The following is a 14214-nucleotide window of genomic DNA, read 5'->3' as shown; positions in this document are numbered from 1 at the left end:
ATACCTAGGAATAAACCTACCTAAGGAGACAAAAGACCTGTATGCAGAAAATTATGACACTGATGAAAGAAATTAAATATGATACAAACAGATGGAAAGATATACCATGTTCTTGGATTGGAAGAATCAACATTGTGAAAATAACTATACTACCCAAAACAATATACAGATTCATTGCAACCCCCATCAAATTACCTATGGCATTTTTCACAGAAGTACAACAAAAAATTTGACAATTTGTATGGAAACACAAAAGACCCCCAGTAGCCAAAGCAATCTTGAGAAATAAAAATGGAGCTGGAGGAATCAGGCTCCCTGACTTCAGACTATACTACAAAGCTACAGTAATCAAGACAGTAAGGTACTGGCACAAAAACAGAAATGTAGATCAATGGAACAGGATAGAAAGCCCAGAGATAAACCCACGCACACATGGTCACCTTATCTTTGCTAAAGGAGGCAAGAATATACATTGGAGAAAAGACAGCCTCTTCAATAAGTGGTGCTGGGAAAACTGGACAGCTACATGTAAAAGAATGAAATTAGAACACTCCCTAACACCATACACAAAAATAAACTCAAAATGGATTAAAGACCTAAATATAAGGCCAGACACTATAAAACTCTTAGTGGAAAACACGGGCAGAACACTCTATGACATAAATCACATAAGATCCTGTTTGACCCACCTCCTAGAGAAATGGAAATAAAAACAAAAATAAACAAATGGGACCTAATGAACCTTAAAAGTTTTTGCACAGCAAAGGAAACCATAAACAAGATGAAAAGACAACCGTCATAATGGGAGAAAATATTTGCAAATGAAGAACTACCATATGACCCAGCAATCCCACTTCTGAGCATATACCCTCAGAAAACCGTAATTCAAAAAAAGTCATGTACCACAATGTTCATTGCAGCACTATTTGCAACAACCAGGACATGGAAGCAACCTAAGTGTCCGTTGACAGATGAATGGATAAAGACGTGGCACATGTATACAGTGGAATATTACTCAGCCATAAAAAGAAACGAAATTGAGTTATTTGTAGTGAGATGGATGGACCTAGAGTCTGTCAAACAGAGTAAAGTAAGTCAGAAAGAGAAAAACAAATACCATATGCTAACACATATATATGGAATGTAAAAAAAAAAGGTACTGATAAACCTAGGGGCAAGACTGGAATAAAGACTCAGACATAGAGAATGGACTTGAGGACACAGGGAGGGGGTTGTGTAAGCTGGGTGAAGTGAGAGTAACATTGATATATATACACTACCAAATGTAAAATAGATAGCTAGTGGGAAGCAGCTGCATAGCATAGGGACATCAGCTCGGTGCTTTGTGACCACCTAGAGGGGTAGGAAAGGGAGTGTGGGAGGGAGTCGCAAGAGGGAGGGTATATGGGGATGTATGCATACGTATAGCTGATTCACTTTGTTATACAGCAGCAACTAACACAACAATGTAAAGCAGTTATACTCCAATAAAGATGTTAAAAGTAAGTAAATAAATAAATAAATTTTTAAAACTAAGGGTATTTATTTAAGAGCCTCCATAATATCAGTTTATTCAGGATTCTGATTGTGCATAGTGTTTTCAACATGTTGGAAATTATGACATTTATAATTCATAAGGTTCTAATAGGGAGGAGGCTATATAGTAGGAAAAAAACCAAAGCTGAATCTTGAAAATGTGGTAAATTTATAAATATACACAATGTCTTAACTAAAATAATAAATTCAGTATATCATGATGTAATTTCTGAATAATTTTGGCTCTGAAAAGATTAAAAAGAGGAATTAAAAAATTTTTTTTTTACAGAATTCCATAATACTTAGCAAACAGTTGGCCACTTTGGGACAGAAGCCTGCCATATATACAGTTCTGAGGAGAAAAGTTTATTTTCCACATAGAAAAATGAAGAATGGGTATTTAATTTTTTAATTTCAGATATAAAATTTATGTTTAAAATTAAGTAAAATAATTATCAGAAACTTCAAGAAATTTAAAAACCCTAGTGGAATTTCATGGAATATCTTATATGTAATTTCCAAGTAGCTTCTTTGAACATATTAAAATTGTGATGATCAGAACTAGTTACCAACTCAGAAAATACCAGTCACACTCCAATAGTTTCACAATTTGTATTAATAGCTAAAGGTCAATGCAAGGGTCTCATTCAGGATGGTGGCAAATCCTAGCAATATCTCAAAATGTTTCCTGCTGGTTCTTTAAAGTGAGCCACAGTGATATGACTGATATCACAATCATTACCACCATCAGTGCACGGGTGTACACGCACTTACACACACACACACACACACACACACACCCCTGAGAAGTAAAATCTGTTACTGTTAAAGTTAGTAGGTGATCATGGGGTTTAGACAAACATTTTTTTAAAAGTTATTTTATTGAACTATAGTTTATTTACAATGTTGTGCTAATTTCTATGTATAGCAAAGTGATTCAGTTATACATATACATATATACATTCTTTTTCATATCCTTTTCCATTATGGTTTATCACAGGATATTGAATATAGTTCCCTGCGCTATAGAGCAGGACCTTGTTTTTTATCCATCATATATATAATAGTTTGCATATGCTAATCCCAATCTCCCAATCCATCCCTCCCCCACTCCCCGTCTCCCTTGGCAACCACAAGTCTGTTCTCTATGTCTGTGAGTCTGTTTCTGTTTTGTAGATAAGTTCATTTGTGTCATATTTTAGATTCCACATATAAGTGATATCATTGGTATTTGTCTTTCTCTTTCTGATTTCCTTCTCTTAGTATGATAATCTCTAGGTCCATCCATGTAACTGCAAATGGCATTGTTTCATTCTTTTTTATGGCTGCGTAATATTTCATTGTTTATAAATACCACATCTTCTTATCTGTTCATCTGTCAATGGACACTTAGGTTGTTTCTGTGTCTTGGCTATCATAAATAGTGCTGCAATGAACATTGGGATGCATGAATCTTTTCAAATTATAGTTTTGTCCAGATATATGCCCAGCAGTGGGATTGCAGTGTCATATGCCTACTCTATTTTTAGTTTTTTGAGGAACCTGCATACTGCTTTCCATAGTGGCTGCACCAATTTACATTCCCACCAACAGTGCAGAAAGGTTCCCTTTTCTCCACACCCTCTCCAGCATTTATTATTTGTAGACTTTTTAATGATGGCCATTCTGACTGGTGTGAGGTGGTACCTCATTATAGTTTTGATTTGCATTTCTCTAATAATTAGTGATGATGAGCATCTTTTCATGAGCCTGTTGGCCATCTGTATGTTTTCCTTGGAGAAATGTTTATTTAGATCTTCTTGCCATTTTTCAATTGGTTTTCTTTTTTTTTTTTTGGTATTGAGTTATATGAGCTGTTTGTATATTTTGCACATTGATCCCTTGTAAATCACATCATTTGCAAATACTTTCTCCCAGTCCGAAAGTTGTCTTTTCATTTTGTTTATGGTTTCCTTTACTATACAAAAGCTTGTAAGTTTGATTAGGTCCCATTTGTTTATTTTTGATTTTATTTCTATTACCTTGGGAAACTAACCTAAGAAAACATTGATACAATTTATGTCAGGAAATGTTTTGCCTATGTTCTCATCTAAGAGTTTTATGGTGTCATGTCTTATATTTAAGTCTTCAAGCCATTTTGAGTTTATTTTTATGTATGGTGTGAGGATTTGTTTTAACTTCACTGATTTACATGAGGCTAGACAGGCTTTCTTAATCTATTGAGCACCTAGGCATAGGGCAAGGTGCTTATAACTAAAAGATACAATACTTGCAGTCATTGACCTTATAGTTTAGTGGGGGAGACAAGTAAACAAATAGATGCTATGATAGAAGTGAGCCCAGGGTGAAGTGAAACATATAGATAGTACAGCAACTAAGGCTTCGAGGGTGCACTAAGCCTCAGGGAGGATGTTCCTAAAGAGGTGACGTCTGCACTATTGAAAAGAAATAAAGATGAGCCAATTGGAGGAGGCTTTCAAAGAGCAGGGCAACACATAAGAGGGCCATCAAACAGAGACCTACGAAAGCAGATGCATTCTAGGAGATGCAAAGAAGTTCAATTCATGGTTAAAGTAGAGGGTGCCATTTAGAGAGATAAAATATTAATCTGGAGCTGAAATTCCTGCTGATCTTATAAAACTTTGGGTGTTGGGGAGGGAGGAGAAGCAGTTGCTATAAAACCAAGCCAAAGGCCTTGTCTCATTTAGCAGGCAGGTAGGAAGGTTATTGGTACCATTTGTTTCTTCTCTATTTTTAACAGCTTTATTGAGATATAATTCATATACTACACAATTCACCCTTTTAAAGTGTACAATTCAATAATTTTTAGGATATTCACAGAGTTGTGCAACCACTCTCTAATTCTAGAACATCTTTATCAACCCAAAAAGCAACCCCATTCCCTCCTCCCCCAGCCCTTAACACTGCTAATCTATTTTCTGTCTCTGTGGTTTGCTTATTCTGGATTGTTTCATATCAAGAGGATCATACAATATATTTTCTTTTGTGACTGGCTTCTTTCTGTTAGCATAATGTTTTTAAGGTTCATCCATGTTGTAGCATATATCTTACAGTTGACCCTTGAACAGCAGGGTCTAAACTGCACAGGTCCACTTATACACAGATCTTTTTTTTCAATACATATGTACTACAGTACTACACAATGTACAGTTGGTTGAATCCACGGATGTGGAACAAAATGTATGGAGAGCCAACTGTAAAGTTATACACAGACTTTTGACTGTTGGCGGAGGTGGGTGGTAGGGGAGGCAGCACCCTGACCCCTGCATTGTGCAAAGGCCAAATGTATTTCATTTCTTTTTATTGCCAAGTAATATTCCATTATATAGGTACACCAACATTTCATTTATTCATTCTTTAGTTTCTGAACATTTCGGTTGCTTCTGCTTTGGGGCTATTATGAATAGTGCTGCTATGAACATTTATATACAAGTTTTGTGTGGACATTTTTCATTTCTCTTGCATATATACCTAAGAGTGAAATTTCTGGGTCATATGGTATCTAATTTCACTTCTTTGTGGTCAGAGAAAATGCCTTATATGATTTCAATCCTTTTAAATATATTGAGGCTTATTTTATGGCCTTCAATATGGTATGTCCTGGAGAACTTTCCATGTACACTTATGAAGAATTTGTAGTTTTCTGTTGTTGGGTAGAGTGTTCTATAGATGTCTGTTAGGTCTAGCTGGCTTATAGTGTTGTTCAGGTCTTCTATTTCCTTGTTGATCTTCTGCTTGTTGTTTTACCCATTATTGAAAGTGGTATATCAAAGTCTACAACTATTATTGTTGAATTATTTCTTTCTCCCTTTTTTCTGTCAGGTTTTGCGTCATGTGTTTTATGTCTCTGTTGTCAGATGAATACATTTATAATCGTTATACTTCCCTGATGGACAGACCATTCAACATTATAAAATGTCCCTCTTTATTTTTGGAACTTTTAATTTTGTTTTAAAATCTATTTTGTCTGATAGTATATCCACTCCTTTGCATGATATATTTTTCCCATCCTTTTTTCCCCAACCTATTTGTATTTTAGAATCTAAAATGCATCTCCTATAGGCAGCATATAGTTGGATCTTCTTTTGTTACCTAGTCTCTGCCATTTCACTGGTCTGCTTAGTCCCCTCACATTTAAGGTTATTACTGACATAGTTGGATTTATGTCTGTCATTTTCTTTTCATTTAATATATTTCTTATGTCATTTTTAATGTATTCCTCCTTTACTGTTTTCTTTAGTATTGAGTATTTTCAGTGTGTAACAATTTAATTACATTAATTTTTTCACTATATTGTTTGAAATATTTTTGTAGTTTTTCATCTAGGGCAGGCCATATATATATATATATATATAATCAGAATCTAATTCAGATTTATGCTAACTTAATTCCAGTGAGATATAGGGAAGCATTCCTATTTCCTCCCCCAACTGGCCTTGTTTGCTACTATTGTTACACATGTTATTATATCTATATATGCTATAAACCCAATGACACATTTTTATAACTATTAGCTTGAGCACTTTTATACCTTTTAAAGAAGCTGAGGGAAGAAAGGAGAGCCAGGATACATGTATAGCACGTGTATTAACTTCCTTATTTACCATATCTGGTTCTCTTCATTTGTTCCTATGGATTTGAGTTATCATCTGTTGTCATTTCCTTTCTCCAATATAGCTGTGTTCCCAGCCCTCTCTATAATGTTATTATTAGCAAATATATTACATTTTTATGTTATAGGCCCAACAACACAATTAAACACGTTGCTTTATAAAATTGCTTTTAAAATCAGTTAAGAGAAAAATGGAGAAACATAAATTTATACTCTTTTTTTTTTTTTTGGCTGTGTTGGGTCTTTTGCTGCGCATGGCTTTCTCTAGTTGCGGCAAGTGGGAGCTACTCTTTATTGTGGTGTGCGGGCTTCTCATCATGGTGGCTTCTCATTGCAGAGCACGGGCTCTAGGTGCATGGGCTTCAGTAGTTATGGTGCGCAGGCTCAGCAGTTGTGGCTTGTGGTCTCTAGAGTGCAGGCTCAGTAGTTATGGCGCACGGACTTAGTTGCTCTGCGGCATGTGGGATCTTCCCAGACCAGGGCTTGAACCCGTGTCTCCTGCATTGGCAGGCAGATTCTCAACCACTGCGCCACAAGGGAAACCCCATTTATACTCTTTTATAATTGTATAATTACCTTTACCATTTTTTTTTTAACCCTTTTTTTTTTTTTTTTGGCTGTGTTGGGTCTTCATTGCTGCGCATGGCTTTCTCTAGTTGCGGCAAGTGGGAGCTACTCTTTATTGTGGTGTGCGGGCTTCTCATCATGGTGGCTTCTCATTGCAGAGCACGGGCTCTAGGTGCATGGGCTTCAGTAGTTATGGTGCGCAGGCTCAGCAGTTGTGGCTTGTGGTCTCTAGAGTGCAGGCTCAGTAGTTATGGCGCACGGACTTAGTTGCTCTGCGGCATGTGGGATCTTCCCAGACCAGGGCTTGAACCCGTGTCTCCTGCATTGGCAGGCAGATTCTCAACCACTGCGCCACAAGGGAAACCCCATTTATACTCTTTTATAATTGTATAATTACCTTTACCATTTTTTTTGTGGTTTTTTTTTAATGTGGATTGGAATTACTGTGTGCTGTGTCTTGTTTTCAACCTGAAGAACTTCCTTTAGTATTTCTTATAACACAGATTTTCTATGACAAGTTCTCTTCTTTCTGTGTATCTGGAAAAGTCTTACTTTCTACTTCATTTTTGAAAAATAGTTTTGCTGGATATAGAATTTCTGTTGACTTTTTTTCTCTTCACACTTTAAGTATGTGATTCCACTGCCTCTGCCCTCCATTATTTCTTATAAGAAGTCAGCTTTTAATTTGGGGTGTGTGTGTGTGTGTGTGTGTGTGTGTTGGGTCAGGGGGTGTTCCTTCTTTGTAATGTGTTGATTTTCTCCTGCTGCTTTTGAGATTTTCCTTTACTTTGGCTTTCAACATTTTTGCTATGATGTTAAGTGTGTGGATCTCTTTGTATTGGTCCTACCTAAGGTTTGTTGAGCTTCTTAAATATATAGATTAATGATTTTCATCAAATTTGGGAAGTTTTCAGCTATTGTTCAAATTTTTCTCTCCACCTTTTTTTTCTCTCCTTTTCTTCTGACACTCCAGCTACATATATGTTGATGCAGTTAATGATGTCACACATTTCACTGAGGTTCTACACATTTTTCTTTACTTTTTTTCCCTCTCTTTCTTCTTTGGATTGCATAATCTCAGTCATCCTACAAGTTCAGTAGTTCTTTCTTCTGACATTTCAAATCTACTGCTTAGTCCCTCTAAGTGGATTATTATTTTTTGTTTCCTTGTTTATTTGTTTAGTGATTGACTGGACTATTTTAGTGAAGTTTACTTCCCCCACAATATGAAGCCTCTGAGGTCATCCCTCAAAAGGCACAGTCTTGGGCATGCACATGACCAACCTTGTTGTTTTATATTTAAAAATATTACCCAGTAAACTCATTCCTTCAAAAACTAAATTACAAAGAAAAAAAAAGAGAGAGGGTGGAGGAACCTATAAATTAAAAGATATTTAACTTAAATACTGTCTGGATATTTAGATATTCCGGAACTACTGTTAAAATATTATGTGATGACTGTGATGTCACTTGTTTTTTAGAAAGTTTTTGTCTTTTAAAGATATATAAAATTGAAATGGTAATAAAATTAATCTCCTTCTTCAAGGCATCAAGCCCAGATGGTTTTGTGAGCAAATTCTCCTAAGGCTATTGGCATAAAATAGCAATCTCTGTATTATCCAAACTATATAACATATGTTTAAGAATATGGAAATCTTTTCAATTCATTATATGAGGCTAGCATAGTTTAAATATAAAAAATTGGGAAGACAGAGCTCAAGAATATGTTAATTTTTCTTTTAATATAGATGCATTGTTATTATATTAAAATCAACACCACTTTATTTTTCAAAATGACTTTAAAAATTATAGTGTGGTTACATATGCAAAGATGTTTCAACATTAGGCAATTAATGTAATTTACTATAGTAATAGATTAAAGGGAAAAAATGACATGATTATTTACAATAGGTATGAAAAGAGTTTTTGATAAAATCTAACATGCATTTTTGACTTTATAAATGGTTAATAAGTTGGAATTAGGAGAAAATTTGCTTAACTTAAAACAAATATACATATCAGAGACTAAGTTAATTGATAAAACATGAATTATTCTCATTACATCATGAAAAATAAAAGCATGCCTATTTTTACTTCTTCTCCCACATTGTATTTATAATCCCAAAAAATATGATATGACCATAGGAAGAAAGGTAATAAGAAGAAAAATGTAACAGAGTGAGCAGGAGGAGGAAGGGAAGGAAGAAGATTTCTGGAGAGGAGAGGAGGAAGTATAGAAGAAGATGGAGAAGGAAATTAGGTTTGGGGAGAACATAGGGAAATATTGGGACTGTGAATTGGTAAAACAGGTAAGTTGAAAAATATAGACCCGTTTAAAATATTTTGGAGGGAGATTGCTACAGAATGTATATTTTAAATAAATGTAACCTATGACTTAACATTCCCACTTCTAAGAATTTTTTCTATAGAAATACTAGCATGAGTATGTAAAGTATTTGTATATGTATGTTTATTAAGAATACTTTGTGGTGAATTCTACCAAATATTTAAAGAAGACTTACTACCAATCCTTTTCAAACTCTTCCAAAAAATAGAAGAGGAGGGAAATCTTCCAAACTCATTTTTCAAGGCTAAAATTACCCTGATACCAAAACCAGAAAAGAACACTAAAAGAAAAGAAAATGTCAGGCCAATACCTGATGAATATAAATGTAAAAATTCTCAACAAAACATGAGAAAACCAAATTTAACAATACCTTTAAAGGCTCATACACCATGATCAAGTGGGATTCATTTCAGGGATGCAAGGGTGGTTCAACACGTGCAAATCAATCAGTGTAATACACCAGATTAACAAAATGCAGGATAAAAATCATACGTTTATCTCAATAGATACAGAAGGATCATTGGGCAAATTTTATCATCAATTCAGGACAAAAATTCTCAAGAAAGTGAGTATAGAGGGAACATACATAATAAAGGTGAATATAATACAGGCCATATATGACAAGTCCACAGTAAACCTTATAATCAATGGCGAAAAGCTGGAACCTTTTTCTCTAAGGTCAGGAACAAGACAAAGAGGCCCTCTCTCACCACTTACATTCAACATAGTACTGGGAGTCCTAGCCAGAGCAATTAGGCAAAAAATAGAATAAAAGGCACCTAAATTGGAAAGGAAGAAGTAAAACTGTCTCTATTTATAGATGACATGATCTTATGTTTACAAAACCCTAAAGACTCCTCCAAAAACTATGAGAACTAATTTTAAAATTCAGTAGATTGCAGGATACAAAATCTATATACAAAAATCAGTTGTATTTCTATACACTAACAATTAACTATCAGAAAGAGAAACTAAGAAAACAATCCCATTTACAATTTCATCAAAAGAATAAAATACATAGGATTAAATTTAATCAAAGTGATAAAAGATCTGTACACTGAAAACTATGAGACATTGATTAAAAAAATCAAAGAAGACATAAATAAATGGAAATATATTACATGCTCATATAGAGAACTAATACTGTTTAAATGTCCATACCATCCAAAGTAATCTACAGATTCAATGCAATCCCTATCAAGATTCCATTGGCAATTATTACAGAAATAGAACAAACAATTCTAAAATTTGTATGGAACTGCAAAAGACCTCAAATAACCAAAGAATCTTGAGAAATAAGAACAAACTGGACGCATCACACTACCTGACATTACACTGTATTACAAAGATGTAGTCATCGAAACAGTATGGCATGTTCATAAAAACATAGGTTAATGGTACAGAATCAAGAGCCCAGAAATAAACCCATGTATACATGGTCAGTTAATTGATGACAAAGGACCCAAAATATACAATGGAGAAAGGATAGTCTCTTCAATAAATGGTGTTGGGAAACTGCAATATGCAAAAGAATAAACCTGGAAACTTATTCTACATCATACACAAAAATGAACTTGAAATGAGATTAAAGACTTAAATGTGTGACCTGAAACCATAAAACTCGTAGAAGAAAACATAGATGGTAAGCTCCTTGACATCAGTCTTGGCACTGATATTTTGGATCTGATACCAAAAGCCAATTCAACAAATAAAAAAGCAACCTATCGAATGGGAGAAATTAAATGCAAATCATGCATCTGATTGGGGTTAATATCCAAAATATATTAAGAACTCGTGCAACTCAATAGCAACAACACCACCAAAATCGGATATAAAATAGAGGAACTAAATGGTCATTTTCCCAAAGACATATAAATGGCCAACACGTATCTGAAAAGGTGCCTGACATCACTAATCACAAGGGAAATGCAAATCAAAACCACAATGAAATATCACTTCATACCTGTTAGAGTGATCATCATCAAAAAGACAAGAGATAACAAGTGTTGGCAAGGATGTGGAGAATAGAGAACTCTTGTGCTCTGTTGGTGGGAATGTAAATTGGTACAGCCTTATGGAAAACAGTATGAAGCTTCCTCAAAAAATTAAAAATAGAAGTACCATATGATCAAGCAATCCACTTCTGGGTATATCTCTAAAGGAAAGGAAAACAGGATAATGAAGAGATATCTGCATTCCTATGTCTATATCAGCATTGTTCACAATAGACTATCTCTATATTATGGGATACTATTCATCCATGAGAAAGAAGAAAATCCTGCCATTTGGCAACATGGATGGACTTTGAGGGCATTATGCTAAGTGAAATAAGCCAGACAAAGACAAGATATACTTCATGGTATTAGTTATATGTAGAATCTGAAAAAAAAAAAAAAAAAAAAGCCAAACTCAGAGAAACAGTGGTCGCTAGGGCTGGGGGGTGAGGGAAATAGGGAGAGGTTGGTAAGAAATATATGAACTTTCAGTTATAAGATGAATAAAGTTTGAGGTTCTAATGTAAAACATGGTGACTGTATTGTATACTTGAAAGTTGCTAAGAGAGTAGAACTTAAATGTTCTCACCAAAAAACAAAGAAAGAAAGAAAGATAAATGTGTGAGATGATGGATGTTAATTAACCAGATTGGGTGGGAGGGAATCCTTTCATATTATGTATGTATATCAAGTGATGTACACTTTAAATATCTTACAGTTTTATTTGTCAATTATAGCTGAGCAAAGCTGAAATTTTAAAGAGAATATTTTGCAAACAAAAAACAAAAGTTGAAATAACTTAAAAGCTTATCAGGTGGGAAATCTATTCTTCTATAAGAAGTTAAGTTTTTGCCTAGCTTTATACTGCTATAAGTCACATTATCCTACTAACAAATATGTTTTTCATGGAGAAATATATTTTCAAACATTTCCTTCTTAAGCTATGTTCCTTATATTAAGAATATTTGCATAGATATTTTTATCCAGTTGGGTTAATTAGAGCTAAATTAATAATAACATAGTGAGTTAATTATCACCAACATCAGTGGGTAAAAATCAGTCTCCTAAGATAAACATAATGAGCTAACACAAATTTCCACTATATTCTAATAAATGTATAGTCTCAAGTTTATATTCCAATATCCATAGAACTATTAAATAAAATTTTGAACATCATGCAGAAGCTCTTAGCCATTTTTAGGAAGCAAACCTATTCAGAAATTCAACTTTATGATAAAATATTGTCAGGACAAGATGGTGGAGTAGTAAGATGCTGCCTCGGTATGCCTCCTCCCATGGATATGCCAAAATTACAACTACATATAGAGAGACTATCTCTGAGAACAACCTGAACACTAGCAGAAAAGATATTCCACAACTAAAGATAAAAAGGAAAAACCACATTGAGATGGGTAGGAGTGGCCAAGACAGTCTAACTGGGACTCACACTGCTGGCATTGCAACCCAATGGCAGGAGGGATATCATAGCCTTGGAAGTCCTCCTCTGAGGAGTGAGGGCTCAGCCCTACATCAGGCTCCCCAGCCTGGGTGACCTGCACTGGGAAGATGATTTCCTATATTTGGCTTTGAAAACCATTGGTGCTTATGTCTAGGAGAGCCAGACAGCTGTAAGAAACCAAAAATCTGCTGTTAAGGGGAGCATGCAAATATTCACTCCCTCCAAGTCCCAGCACAGGGGCAGCAGTCTGAAAAGCACCTGGGTCATATGTGAAGGAGATTTATTGACTAATTTTAGGGCATATGCCTCAGGCACAGAGATCTGTTGGAAATTTCTCTGGGTACTGAGGAGCTGGTGAGCATCAGATTTGTTGTTGTTGTTTGTTTATGGCTCGCCCTCTACCTACCTGTCCCAGTGCTGGCAGGCACCATATCTGACTCTCCCTATTTAAACTGTTAATACTGATTGCCCTGTTTTGGGTTCACCTGTGGACCTGTTACAGTCAGTGCTACTCCAAAGTGATCCCCTCCACCCCACCAGACCCAGCAGTCACCCTCGGCTGTCACTAGAGTCCTCCAAATGACCCCCTTTACCACCAGACCCAGCCAGCAGCACAGCCTTTCCAAAGCGGCCTACCAATACACCAGTTCCAGTGGGTAGCATCCACTAGCACCAGATCCCCTCCAAAGTGGCCACCTGCCCCACCATACCTGGCAGCCACCCTCAGTTGGTACTGGAACCTCTCCTAAATGGCCTTCCCACCCTACCAGTTCCAGTGGATGCCTCCAACAAGCATCAAAGCCCCTCAAGAGCATTTTCCCTACCAGTCCTATTGGGCACCCTCAGCTGCCACTGGCATCCCCTCAAAGTGATCCCTGCCTCAGAGGCAAGCCTTGCATAGTAGGGCACTTGCAACAGTTGCAACCAGAACTCATAGCCCACTGCACAGAGGCCAGCCCTGAACACTAGCATGCCTGAGGCAAGCATGGTCTTGCCATGAGAGGAGGACATACAGCTTACACAAGGAACACTCCTGGAGCACCTGGCTGTGGCTACCAGGGGGTACCACACTACTGGACCACACAGGACACCTTCTACGTAAAGCCACTCTTTTAATACTGGGAAAAGTAGCTAATATACCTAATACACAGAAACAAACACAAAGAGTTAGGTAAAATGAGACAAAAGAATATGTTCCAAATGAAAGAATTAGACAAAACCTCAAAAAAAAAAAGTAAATGAAACAGATTAGCAACCATCCAGATAAAGAGTTTAAAGTAATGGTCATAAAAATACTCATCAAACTCAGAAGAGGAATGGAGGAACACAGTGAGAACTACAACAAAGAGATAGAATATATTTTAAAAGGAATCAAAGCTAAAGAATACAATAACCAAAATAAAAAATACACTAGAGGGAACCAATAGCAGATTAGATGATACAGAAAAATGGATCTGGAAGACAGGCTAGTGGAAATTACCCAATCAAAACAGCAAAAAGACCAGAAAACTACCAGAGCTTATCAATGAATTCAGTAAAGTTGCAGGATGCAAAATTAATACACATAAATCTGTTGCATTTATATACACTAACAACCAAAGTTCAGAAAGGGAAATTAAGGAAACAATCCCATTTACCATTGCATCAAAAACAATAAAATACCTAGGAATAAACCTAC

The 14214-nt window shown here is 35.7% G+C and overlaps 1 protein-coding gene across 1 annotated transcript in view; it reads left to right on the top strand.

Moving 5' to 3' along the window:
* CATSPERE (catsper channel auxiliary subunit epsilon) overlaps positions 1-14214 on the top strand; it is a 239544-nt gene that overhangs the window by 46898 nt on the left and 178432 nt on the right. The window contains exon 7 of the mRNA XM_024133633.1: positions 1826-1932. Coding sequence (XP_023989401.1) covers positions 1826-1932 — 107 coding nt within the window. The remainder of the gene's footprint in view (positions 1-1825; positions 1933-14214) is intronic.

Source organism: Physeter macrocephalus, chromosome 4, assembly GCF_002837175.3.
Source record: "Physeter macrocephalus isolate SW-GA chromosome 4, ASM283717v5, whole genome shotgun sequence".
NCBI classification, from domain to species: Eukaryota; Metazoa; Chordata; class Mammalia; order Artiodactyla; family Physeteridae; genus Physeter; species Physeter macrocephalus.
Note: the sequence above shows the minus strand (reverse complement) of the source record. Positions and strands in the feature narration are given on the sequence as shown.